At 48.4% G+C, this 13359-nt stretch overlaps 1 protein-coding gene across 2 annotated transcripts in view; it reads right to left on the bottom strand.

Moving 5' to 3' along the window:
* LOC126521675 (uncharacterized) overlaps positions 1 to 12470 on the bottom strand; it is a 102577-nt gene extending 90107 nt beyond the window's left edge. The window contains exon 1 of one of the 2 annotated variants that reach the window (XM_055065808.2): positions 12192 to 12470. In XM_055065808.2, the coding sequence (XP_054921783.1) occupies positions 12192 to 12375 (184 nt within the window). In that variant the 5' untranslated portion in view covers positions 12376 to 12470. The remainder of the gene's footprint in view (positions 1 to 12191) is intronic. The other variant, XM_050170402.3, reaches the window with a different exon arrangement.
* Between the last annotated feature and the right edge of the window lie 889 nt (positions 12471 to 13359).

Genomic DNA, 13359 nt, shown 5'->3' with positions numbered 1-13359 from the left:
GCTCCCACTATCGCTCTTTCCACTGGGTCTACAATATACTCGTGCCTATGTATATACTTGACAAGCGTAAAGAATCGACCTTGCTTATTTCCCCTCACTTTCTCGATGTGTTTTAATTATTGCGTTTGGACGCTTTAACATGCCTATAGTGTTCTTGTGCACCATTAGAAAAAAATGGGAGGTAGAGTAGATAACGGGAGGGGCGGGCGGACTAGTGCACCAGGAGAAGTATGCCGGTACGTTATTCATGGTCCGTTCATGCACGTCTTTCAGACTTCTGAGCCAACAATCGCAGTCAACGATCGAGAGATTTTGCGTTCTCGCGCAGACTGCTTAACGTGGAACAAAGTCACGACAGCGAACGTGAAAGACGTGCATTGGGGAAAACACAAAGACATCGTAGCACTCCCGCGGATGCCACGTACGGATGAAGGAGTGAAGAAAGTTTGCGGACATTCAAACCCAAGTTCACTTGCTCTACTGTTGAATTTCCCGCGCTCTTCCTACATGAAAGAAGAGGATCTTCGGGCCAGGGAGCGCGTGAGCGCGTTTGAAGAGAGACCGGGAGCCATCTTTTACGTATTGGGCTCAGGTGGACGCTAATAAACGCCTGGGTCTTAAGTCTGTGTCGGCTGTTCCGTACGCGTGCCACATACTCTATATTTGGTGCCGTAAAACCCGGGAGGCGACAGCCGGGAACTACCATCAAGGGACTTCGCTGGCGGCTACCAACTGAGAGGCAGATGGATCAGCCGGCCGCCATGGATAAGCTCAAATTGAAGAGGACCACGCGAAAGGCCCAGAACACCAGGATCATTAAAGAAGCAAGTGCACAGTACGACAGAATATTGGACCGATTTACGAGTGGCTCAAGAACAATAACGATGAACTGAAGAAGATTAATGAGGAGCTAGCCAAGCCACATAGGTGACGATGCATTCGAGATGGATTATGGTACCGTGATTAAATATGAGGACTATGCGACCCGCATCTAATACGCCACTAGCATTCCGAAGCCAATTTAGCGCCTTCACCTGTCGAGGTTCGCGACATGCCAGCGGCCATGGGAAATTCTGATAGGCCATGAGCCAAGTTGCCGAAGTTGGTAATTAATGCTTTCGCCGGTGATCTGTGTTAGTGGAACGAGTTCCGGGAGCAATTCAACTTGATCATCAACCGGAACGAAAATCTTACAGCTACCGACAAATTTAACTACCTTAGGTTATTTTTGAAAGGAGACGCGGTGGCAGCTACAGCGGGGCTGCCCACTGTTGCGTACTCCAGGGTAGCGTATCGTACTGCTGCCGAGTTGCAGCGACGCCTGCCTGTCGAAGCTCGACCGACGTTACTATTGGGTAGCGTGGCGTTGTCGGCGGGCTGCAGGCATCCGGTAGACCATGGCGACCGGGCAAGGACGAGACGCTTTCTAGTGCGAAACTTGCACGGTTTATTCAAAGGTTGATGAAAGATGATGAGAAGAGCATGAAGTGATCTAAAAAAGTACATTTCAGAGCCTATTAAATAGGCTCACAGCAATCGTGGGAGGGATCTTGCTTCCGTCGACGTCACGTGACCGGCACAGAGTCTGATTCGCGGAAAGAGGGCAAACCGGAAAGAGGTATAACCGGAGCTCCTCCTCCGGTTATACCGAGCCCCTGGTTATACCGAGTCTGCTGCAAGAAGGAGGACGTCCCGCCTCCGGTTACACCAAGCCTCAGGTCCGGTAATCGCAGACGCTTCTCCTTCTCTTTTGGGCGTTGCTGGTTCGCGGAAGTTCCCCTGTAGAGCTTCACAGTTCGAGGAAAGGGTCCCTCTAAAGTCGCACACACATACAAAAGAGGCCTGAAAACACTGCGGGGCTTCCACCAGACCGGCAGACACTCCAGATGACCATGGCGAATTAAAAAGTCACGCTTCATTTCGACGAGGCATGGTGGGTGAAAGTCCTTTCCGCACGAGGTGCCAACCGTAACAGGAGAAGTCACGCTTCATTTGGCGAGGCATGACGGGTGAAAGTCCTTTCTGCACGAGGTGCTAGACGCCAGCCGTAACACTACCACCAAAGCGTGTTACGTGGACGCGTTGGACATGCTGAAAAGACGGTTCGGCGACAAGAAGCGATTGGAGCAGGAATATTCTTCAAGGCCTCGAAGGCTCACTCCTGTGCGTTCTTCTAATGAAGTGACAAAACTGCGAAAGATGCGAGATCAGGTGCTCCTTAACACACGAGCACTGGAGGTGCTTGTCATTAGCAAGTTGTCTTTCTGTTCGAAGTTACGCGACCTTCTGCTCAGGGTAATGCCACATGACATCGTCGTAACGTATCACAGATCTTGCGCTGCCCAAGTTCCGCCAATAACAACGGTCAGCATGGCACGAAATTAGAGCGTCTGCTTCAGTTCATCTCTATTGAACTAGAAAGCCCAGAAAAGAATGACTTTGGGAATCAAAAAGGGGATACGACGAGGCGGCTCATCCTCGAGACAATAAGAGTCGTCGCTGTCACAGTGCGGCCCCAACGTCATCTGTGCTTCATAACTAAGCTTCCGAAATCCCTCCAATTACGGGCTGCACTTTGCAAGCCAACGCAGCATTTGGCGGAGTCCTGCCGTACAGACCTACCGCTGTCAGAGTAGAAGAAGCTTCTCTCCGCCGACATGCGGTGCTTTCGATGTACCAGTAGAGGTCACCGCGCAAGAGGTTGCCGACGGAGAATTGCGTGCTCCGGCTGCAGAGGTCGTCATGCGTCCAGTATTTGCGACCCAGATAAGATAAACCGAAAGGCCTACGAAGATGTGGAAGGCAGCAGTACGACTGTATGTGCAGCTACAACTAAGAGCAACGAAAGGGGTGACACTTTGACATGCGTGCTTCTACAGATTTTCCGAGCATGGGCAGTGACCGATTATTCGTGTCGTTATGCCACAGGCGTGTTAGACAGAGAAAGTGAACGGATGTTCGTAGCAGAAGCTCTTTCGGGGCACTTGAAGTTGAGGTGTATTGGATTTGCTACCATATCAACCAACACTTTCGCCAATGTTAGCAGTTGCACACCGAAAAGACTTCACATCGTCGAACGCCATCTCCGAAATCAGCATTCCAACGTGGAAGTTACATTGAGAGCTATCGAGATACCCCCCATTCGCCAAGACATATCAGCCGGCACGATGACTTCGTCGTTCGTCACATCGTTCAGGAAAACTAGACACGATATCGCCTATGACCTGATTCACCCGTCCATTGAGAGAAAACGGAATAAGTGTGCTGATGACTCGGAACAGATGTGAGCGTTCATGACAGGTGAACTCTCGAAACCTGGAAACCGGGAAACATTCATTGCTATCAACTCAAAGTTCGGATGGACCTCTCAAGGGAGCACCGAGTACTCGTCGTCAAAGGGAGTAAACTCCCGAGTCATAGTATGCGTGTTGAAGACGCACGTAGAGGTCGATGACGAGTTAATCCGTTCATTTTCGGAACTGGAGAGTATGGGTATCTCCGATACTGCCAACAAGAAAATTGAGATGAGCTCAACTAGGCAGCACTTCGAGAAAAAGACAGAGCTACGAGGTGGCAGATACGAAGCGTCATTGCCTTGGAAAACCGGGTTTGAGCAGTGTGATAACAAGTAAGTCGCCATTACCAATCTAAAGAAACTTTTGAGCCGCTTGTGCAGCAAGGAGGCTCTTCCACATACCTACGACGCCACGATTCGTGACCATCTATTAGCCGGTCATGCGGAAGTTGTAAAAGACCCACTTCGAAATCCGGCGAAGGTATATTACATGCCACATAAAGAAGTTATCCGAGAACAAGCGCTGACAACAAAGGTACGAGTCGTCTTCGACGCGTCGTCAAGAACACGGGGATGCAAGACGCTTAACGAGTGCTTGGAAAAGGGCGACAACTTATATCAGGACCTCGCCAAAATGTTATTGCGCTTTTGTACGCATCCCACCGCCATAATGGCAGATATGGAGAAAGCCTTCCTTCAGATTTCGATTCAAGAAGACAGAAATGCCTTTCGATTTCCGTGGTTCAAAGAAGGAGATGTTGCCGAGTTTCCGCATAAGGACGCATAGGAATGGAGGATGATCAGAGTACCTTCTGGAGCAACATGCAGCTCATTTCTGCGGACAGCAACTATTCACCGCGTAAGAAGAGCGCCACCAAGTATGTCTTCGACCACCAAGACTTTGGTCGAGTCGTTTTACGTCGATGATTTAGTTACAGGAGCTGATACGGAGGACGAAGCTGCACACTTTTGCAGAGAGGTGCAAGAGCTCTTGCTCTCCGCAGGAATGAGTCTTCGCTGTGGACGACAAACTCTAGTGAGCTTATGAGCCCGTTGGAAAGCGAGCACCGCCTAACCAGTCAAGAAATGGTTGTACTTCGTGAAGCCTCAGTAAAGTACTGGGTATTGTTTGGAGTCCCTAGAGCGATGAGTACAGCTTCTCGATGGAAAATCTTCTTGGTTTTCTTAAAGAAAAGTCAGACACGAACAGGTTAGTCCTACAAGCAACATCAAGAGTGTTCGATCGGATGGGACTCATCGCGCCATATACGGTGTCCGCACGAATATTGTTTCAAAAGATCTGGATCCATGGAATTGACTAAGATGAGTGTCTGCCCACAAATATACGAACAGAATGGCAAGACTGGGTGATCCAGTTGACAAAGCTGCACTCAATTAAGGTACTGCGTTACATCGGCATCAGCAATGTGAAACTGTCCTGCGTACTAGAAGTCCACGTTTTTTGCGATGAAAGTCCATTCGCATACACCGCAGTGGTCTACGTTGTGACTGACCGAACAAGACGACCCTAGTTACTCATCGCAAAGTCACGCGTTGCTCCAGTCAAGGCGGTAACTTTGCCTCGTCTAGAATTTTTGGGAATATTAAGTGGCGCAAGGTTGATGAGCTTCGTATCCAGCGCGCTTACGGACTTCCAGCTGCGCTACACTATGTGGACGGACTCGATAATAATATTATCGTAGCTTAGGGGCGATGCATAGAAATGGAAACAATCCGTTCCCAACAGTCACTGAAATCCAAGAGCGAACCGAGCCTTCCACTCAAAAGTATTGCCCTGGTACTGAAAATCCTGCCGACCTGTTGACATGAGGTGTATCTGTTGACCAGATAGCTACGAGCAGCTTGTGGTGGCATGGACCTCACTGGCTTCAGGAACCTGAACACGTGTGGACATCACAACCACTACAAACAGAAGGCAACAAAGTCGTCTACTGTGAAAAGGTCGCTGTTCTGGCATCAATTATCACTGACGTCACGCTTCCACTTATTGTAATGGAGCGTTACAGCAGACTTGATAAGCTGCTGGGAGTTACAGCATGAGTACTGAGGTTCGTCAATTGCAGCAGACATAATGGCAGCGTAAAGTGACTGGTCCCCTTCACGGCAGAGGAGCTATAGAGAGTCGAGCAATACTGGATTCGACAGGTACAAGATGTGTTTTTCAAAGCAGACATCAAAGCTGTCTCAGAAGGGCGTTCTATCGACATAACGTCACCCATGGCAGCCCTCAAACCCTTCCAGGACGAAAATAGAATACTTCGGGTTGGTGGCCGCCTAATGCGGATGGAATCTCCGGAAGACCTCAAGCATCCGATAATACTGGCGAGTAATCCCCACTTTTCAAAGCTAAGCGCAATCAAAGCCCACTGCAAAGTACTTCACGTAGGTGTGCGAGATACACTGACGCCGATGAAAGAGCGCTTCTGGATGTGCAAAGCACGAAGCTTGGTGAAGAAAGCAACCAGGGAATGTTACTTGTGTGAACGTTCCACCGTTCCACCAGGCAACGTTCCAGTAGTTACACTCGCAAAGCATCGGGTAACACAAGCATACGCGTTTGGAGTGGTCGGAATGGACTTGATGGGACCTCTCTTCCTAAGGATACCGTTAGGAGAGACGAATAACTACATTGCTCTATTCACGTGCGCAACTTCAAGAGCAATCTACTTAGAATTTGTGTCCAGCATGACCTCTGAAGCACTCTTGATGTTCTTGCGTCGCTTTCGTGCCCGTCGAGGCCTCCCCTAGGTCATCTATTCTGACAATGCGAGGGCCTTCAAGAAAATGTCAGGGGATCTACAAAAACTTTGCACAATGTCGCTAGAAGATGATGGCGCCTGACACCTGAGCAGTAAAGGCATCAAATGGAAGTTTATTGTGCCAAACACTCCATGGTGGACTGGATGGTGAGAGCGGCCTGTAAGAACTGTAGAGACACCGCTTCGCAAGATTGCTCAGAGAGCCTGCCTCAAATCCGAAGAACTCATGACAGTACTCGCAGAAGTTAAAGCCGTCGTAAATTCTAGTCCACTTACTTTCATTGAAGTCTAGGGTTTGACGAAAACTCGTTTGGCGAGGAAAGAACACCGCTGAATAAACGTACACTTGCCAACTGAAAAAATTCAAAACACAGATTGACGTTTCGGCGCCCGACTTTCATTGAGTCGGAAGACGACGAACCATGACTCCGGCTGATCTATTCATAGGTCGTAGGTTCACGACGATACCACAAGGCAACATAAAGGAACCGGAGATATCAATGCGTATGGTGGCTGTCCGGAGACTGCAGTACAGAATACGCTTGACCGAAAACATTTGGGAAAGATAGACTAAAGAGTACTTACACCAACTTAGATCATCACACTTCTGTGACAAATGGGGCAAGACAAAATTAAGGAAGGCGATGTTGTACTTAATGTACATGCTGAAAACCTTTCACGTCAAATGTGGGAACTCGCAAGGGTGATTGAAGTCTGCGGAGGATAAGATAGACACGTTCGCTCTTGCAAAATAAAGCGACAAGACGGACTCGTGACAAGGGCCATCCAGACTGTATCTGCCAGAACTACCGGCATTACCGCACTTCACGTTCGGGAATGTGTTGAATTTCCCGAACTATTCCCACATGAAAGAAGAAGACGATCTTCGGGCCAGGGAGCGCGTTCGAAGAGAGGCCGGGGGCCATCTTTTACGTTCTAGGCTCAGTTAGACGCTAGTATACGCCTGAGTCTGAAGCCTGTGTCGGCTGTTCCGTGTGCCACATATCCTATACTACAGCATGTGCACCTACATCTGTATACCACTAACTACGCTACTAAATTTCTTCATTCTCAGTACACATTTCTTTCTTTTCTTCTGCGGCTTTCGTTGCTTTTTTTTTTAATTTTTATTATTTTCGTACTAACTCTGTGTTACGCCATGCTCCCTTAACGCAGTCAATGGCGCGAGCGCATCAATGGCTCCGTCTTCGCAGTTCTTACATCGGCCTCCCCAATTTGCCAAGAACGGACATAAATTTCCAAATCTGAAAGTAATTGTAACACATCGCAACTGCCTTAACGCTTCCAGATAGTAGCACAGCGCTGAGAATTTTCATTGTGTAAGCGTCTCCAGTGCATATGAAATCTCAATTTTTAAATTCGTAAGCAATTCTATGCTTACCCAATGAGGAAACCCGTCCGTCCGGGATGCAAGACGATCGCTTTCAAGAAATAGCCCGCAGAAGCGAGCGAATTCACTTTCATGCTGCCTCTTGCTTCAACGCGAACTAAGCGACGACAGCATAGCGCACACGAAGTTATGAGGCACACGAAGTTATGAGCGCTCGGCGCACTGTGTCCCCATCGCAGATCGCTTTCAAGATACGGCATTCGCGTCTTGCTTCAGCGTAAACTAAGCGGCTAGAACACAGGGCCACGAGACCGCGCCATACGCAGCCGCTGCCGGAGTACGGTTGATATCGGTTGATAACGGTTCGACGCGGACGAAAAAGGCGCTAAATAGCGATACTGGCTTATAACGATCGGAACGTAATCGGCGCACCTGGCACCGCCACCTGCAGCAGTTTGCTTACGTCAACAATTCAACTTGCGCCTCCGTCTCCAGAAGTTCATGTCGCCGCAGCGCTGTCGCTCATATTGGTCGGATCAAGTTTCTTAACATTGATAATGACACCGGGCTGCGTGAAGTTGAGCCAATGGCACAATGCTTACGCATATTCCCAGAGGAGTTCCTGCGTGAATTTTTTTCCTTCTCTTAATATCTCTTTCTTACTTCTTTTACTAGGTTGGCTACACTGCCCAGTGCAGTGTGCGCCCATTCCAGCGTTGAGCGTCGACGTAACCGAGCTAAAAGCACATAGAAGGATGAAAGAGCGAACGCGGAGCGCAGCGAGGGATGAAAGACAGAGATAGCGAACAGAGCGCGAGGAGGAAAGCGAAGGAGGAGGGTATGGGGAAAGCGCGAGAAGAAAAGCGTAGTGTCGCACAAGACAGGCTCTGCGGCGAGGACCGCTACGATATATGGCGCCAGAGTAGCGCGCCGTCGTCTGTTCACCGATGGCATGCGGCGAGCGCGTCCACCAATACCATGATGATGATGATATGTGGTGTTTAATGGCGCAAGGGCCAGGTTTGGCCAAAGAGCGCCATGACAAGTGGTGATGTTGACGATGTATTATGGAGATGTGACTTGGCCGTAAAGTAGCCTAAAAATAGTTGCTGTAAAGTGCGTAAAATCTACGTGCAATAAAATTATGGCGATGATTAATGACGAATACTATGAACATTAAAATCCATCGTAGGAGAATGATGCAAAATAGAAAATATATGAGATAGTAAAATTACTTGGAGCACTGCTGCCTCGCCAGAGCCCTTGAAACACAAGGGCCTGGAGGCATGTGCTATACGAAAGAGCTATCACAGTGGCATCCTCTGAAGCGAGGACCCGCTATGAACATGTGGGGCTAACAACATGCAAGACAACATCTTTCAGAAAACTTAGAACTGCGTTGGTGTCAAATAAAGGTTCTGGGCCGAGTAGCATTACGGGATGTAGGGGGATGTGCTGCCGGTATGCCAGAGAAAAATGTTTCCTTCTCTCAGATTCGGCTGCCCGACACTCCAGGAGGGCGTGGAGGACGGTCAGCCTCTCCCCGCACCTACCGCAGGTTCACCAATACCATATATAGAAACAAATGCGCTGCATGGGCGAAGGTCTGCATACGGCAGCTGCTGTGAATCGCGCCCACGCGTCACCCACGCGCTGCCTCTCAGGGTCTCCCGATTCACGAGGCAGTCGCGCCACACTTCGCTCCGTTTGCAATGTGTCGCACGAGACACATTGTCCGCGCCAGCCAATATATCGCCAAATGAAAACACGTATAGAGCTGCGCTCAGATATAGCATTAGGGAGTATCGTAATCGTCGGTGATTTCTTTTATTTGCATTTCTTCCTCTCTCACCCACGCAGACTAAATTATTACCTTTGGAAGAAAAGTTAGTAATATAAACGAACCACATATTAAGAGGAAGTTTTAGCTCGGTGGCCCCTATCTAAATAGATGAGAAAGGGGAAATCGTTTTTCTCGGCAACACCTGCACCAAATTTGATGGGGTTAGTTGCTTTTATAAGAAAAAGTTTATAATCTTGTGACTATTGCTAGCGAATTCATTACTTAATCTGTCAATATTTTCATAAAGATTGTTGAAAACCGCAAATTTTCAGAAAACGAGACTATGAAGTTTAGAACTCTGTAACTCAGCAATGAAAAACGATTTCACAATTATGTAAATTGTATAATATATTGCATGCAAAGCGGACAAAATTGAGGTATTATATATATGGCTTTCAAATAGACCACTAATATGTGAGTAGGACTTTTGCAAAACAATTGCGAACAATGTAACAAATTCATGTAAGATGTAAATTTATAAATCAAATTTGTCGCTTTGGATGCTCTAACTGGTGCAGTTTACATAATTGCGATATCTGTTCTTAGCACAGAGCTACGAACTTGTAAACTTCGTGCTTACATTTTTTTTCACACATACCAATTTTTGAAGAATCCTTTTAAACCATTAGGGGACAAACTGAGAATTCCGCTTCCAACAGTCACTAGAATTTAACATTCTCTCTCAATTGCAACAAACTTGATTAAAATCGGCCCAGTGGTTATCTAAGAAAAGCGTTTCTGCGTTTTGCATGTATTTGAATAGGCGGCATCGGAGTTTGGCCGGAGCTGAAGCTTCCTCTTAACAGCAATGTTACAATGCATGATCCTTCTTTCTCAAGGGGAACAAAGTTGTACCGCACTAATTTTGTTGTTAAACAGACCGCGACACTTAGCACGTCTGCATAAATAAGTAACCCAACACGGGTACCTTCATTTACTCGGTGTAGTGTATCAGCACAGATATCAGCACAGATACATGCTGCGAAAAATCAATACACATAACAAATATCAATAAACAAATAATAAAGTGTCGCAAAAATTTCAACTCTGCCGTAAAAAAAAATCCACCAACACCCAATGTCGACGTCAATGCGATTAGCATTGCAGCAATGCAGCGACACACCGTATTGCCACCGCAGAGACGCGTCATGCACGAGGCGTGTGTGCAGGTGCTCCTCCCTCGCGAATCGTTGTGGACACACTGTGCCACCTAACAGTACCGCCTCGAAGTACGCGCTTGGCACGTGCATGAATTTAGAAATGGTTGGCTGAATATATATGACGCGGGTTCGATTCCGCCTAGCACCGGATAAATTTTAAAGGATGACTTCTTTCTTTTTTTCCGTTGAAGAGCGGTGCACATAGGTTATTTTTGCATTCGCCCATCCAAGCACCAACCAGTGCAGGCTGTTGGGATTTGAGCGGTCGTAGTCGTTGGGAGGACCTTGGTGCGACAGGACTAGGCGAGCAGGATTTATTTCCAGGATTTACATTTAAAACAAGACATACATCGACAGTCTAGCGTGACTCCCAAATGGTGCCCGCAAGACGACGCATACAGCAAACAGCTTACGAGCACACAGCTCACTAGTACATTTCGAGCATGACAACGAGCACTCGGCTCACTACGACGAGGACGACACGAGCACACCCTAGCAGCCGGCAAACGCTGCTTATAAGCACTTGCTCCCCCCTTCATTCCCAGTGGACGGAAACGTTCGTCTAGTCATCGTTCGACGTCATCGTTCGACGTCACCGTTCGACGTCACCGTTCGACGTCACCGTTCGACGTCACCGTTCGACGTCACCGTTCGACGTCACCGAAGATGACCCGCCCTTTTGGAGGAGGCGGGCTCACATACTCGTGTTGCACACACACACAGGTGTAAAGGTCCGGAGCCGACGTCAGAGGGCTTCGTAGAACTCTGCTCCGTCAAGGGTGGCGCTGCCGAGTACCACATTCCTGAGCTGACCCCGCGCCACGTGGCTGCCGGTTATCCGCAGTTCTCTGCAGTGCGCCCCGTCTGGTTGGATTGGAACACGTACAGCGGGCTGAAATAGCTGGCACGTTGCCACCCCGTACGGCCATTCCTAACAAGGCCCAGCTGGCAAGCCCAAGACCTGAGGACCAGCTACGCCTGGGGAACACGGCTAGGCTATCAGCACAGAGCCACGGCTACCTGGAATAGAGTGGCCGCCCCTCTTCAGGCATTAACAGCTTGGACGCCGAAATAAAGTTCACTCACTCACTCGTTGAACACACAGTGTGGCATGCCCAGTGATCCGAGTCCGTCCAACGGTTCGTTTCGAACTCGTTTCCAGCAGCCCGGCGCGCTGCCCAGTGGCCCACGTCGGCGGGGCCACCGACAGATAGGTACAGGAAAAAGCACAAGGTGTCCTAAGAATGCCAATCGTATTATTACGGGTGGTAATCATTGCGAAGAAACAAATACGTCGTTTTTCTTGGGCGGTACAGATCGGCTATTCGCACTCTGATCTTTGCAGGCCGCCATTCCACAACCAGAACCGTACAGGAGTGTCACCAACTGTCCGGCCTGCAATGGTCCGAAGACACCAGTGAGTCTGTGCGTGCGTACGTGTGTTTGTGCGGGTGTTTCGACATCGGTCATTAGCCTGATTTTAGTAATTACACTTCTACCTGACAAGAGTGTATCCAGACTTCCCTCGGCTACCTTGTCGTGCAGGCTTGCTCACATACGTATCATGACGTCGGAAATCAATTTTTTACACAATTCTGATTACAAGACTATTTTGTTGCTCAAGGAACAGTTACACGAAGTCACTTCTAGGCCCATCTTGCCCTTCTTTTATCCTCCTTAGTTTAAGTTCTTTTATTTGCGTGCTCCCTTAGGCATGCAGGATGTAGCCCGAAAGGTGCGCAAGTTTTGAAGAGTTGCATACCTCGAGACCGGAGCGGTCTGTCGCTTGCGGCGCCATCGACCACGATAACAATGTCAGCCGCCCTCTTGACAACGGCACCGCTGCTGTAAGAGATGACGGGAAGCAGCAGGAACGCAAAAAGTGCACCAAAGCGGCAGCAGGCGGTGGCGTCGCGGCATAACCCCGTGCCAGCCGGGGACAACATAGCACATGCTTGGTTCACACAAGTTGATCCCAAGACACTCACACGACGTAGCCGCGTTGTCAACGCTCCACAGTGCGTCAGTCACAAGAGCCGCGAAACTCGTCTTCAAGACCCGTTCGTGTTCGTTTGGGCAAAAAATAACGCGACTTCCCCCTATTCTTAGAATAACGTGGTTTTCACGCGCTCAAGTGGTAGTGTATTTTCAATAAAACAGTTAGTTACATTTGTGATAGATGGCGCGACAAGCTGTAAACGATAAAACAGTGTCATTACTGTTGTGTTGTAATTTTGGGAAGGAGGTGTGAGAAGCGGTGCGACTGTCGTCAATAAAGAGAGATGAAAGGCGACTGGGGCCGACGGCACAGTACAGTCATGCGCACCCCGATAGCCTTGGTCTGATAAGCAGCCGGAACACAAAAGCGGCAAAAAGAAAGAAAGGAGATTTGCTGATACACGGACGTCACGACGTTGATACACGTCAGGTGAGTGCAAGCGCGCGAAAAGAAAGAACCAGCCGTGTCCAGGGCGGGAAAAAAAGCAAGCAATACGCAAACGACGTACACTATTATATAAGGGGTCCCAGCTAAGTACACAACAGTGCAATAACAGCGTATCAGTGGCATTATTGGTGAATCAGAACGCTATAGCATTAAGGTAAGCGATACTAGTAGGAAACTCCGTCTACGGCGACGCTGAACATAAATAAGCAACATTCTGATAAGGAACACCGGAAGTTATCGACAGCAGAGAATAGTGACAACGTTTTATCAGATACTCTAGAAAGTGGTGATGAAGTACTATTTACACAAATAGGGCACTAGAAAATGGAGCATTGCATTTGATGGCGTATGATAGCATAAAGTACGACAAAATAGTTTAAGAATAGGATATAAAAAGATATGTCAGGGTAGGATAAGACAATAGTATATAGATCGGGGTCGTGTCATCTGACCGGGCACTGGACTTTAAATGATGGCTCGTGAC

The sequence above is a fragment of the Dermacentor andersoni genome, chromosome 6, assembly GCF_023375885.2.
Source record: "Dermacentor andersoni chromosome 6, qqDerAnde1_hic_scaffold, whole genome shotgun sequence".
NCBI classification, from domain to species: domain Eukaryota; kingdom Metazoa; phylum Arthropoda; class Arachnida; order Ixodida; family Ixodidae; genus Dermacentor; species Dermacentor andersoni.
Note: the sequence above shows the minus strand (reverse complement) of the source record. Positions and strands in the feature narration are given on the sequence as shown.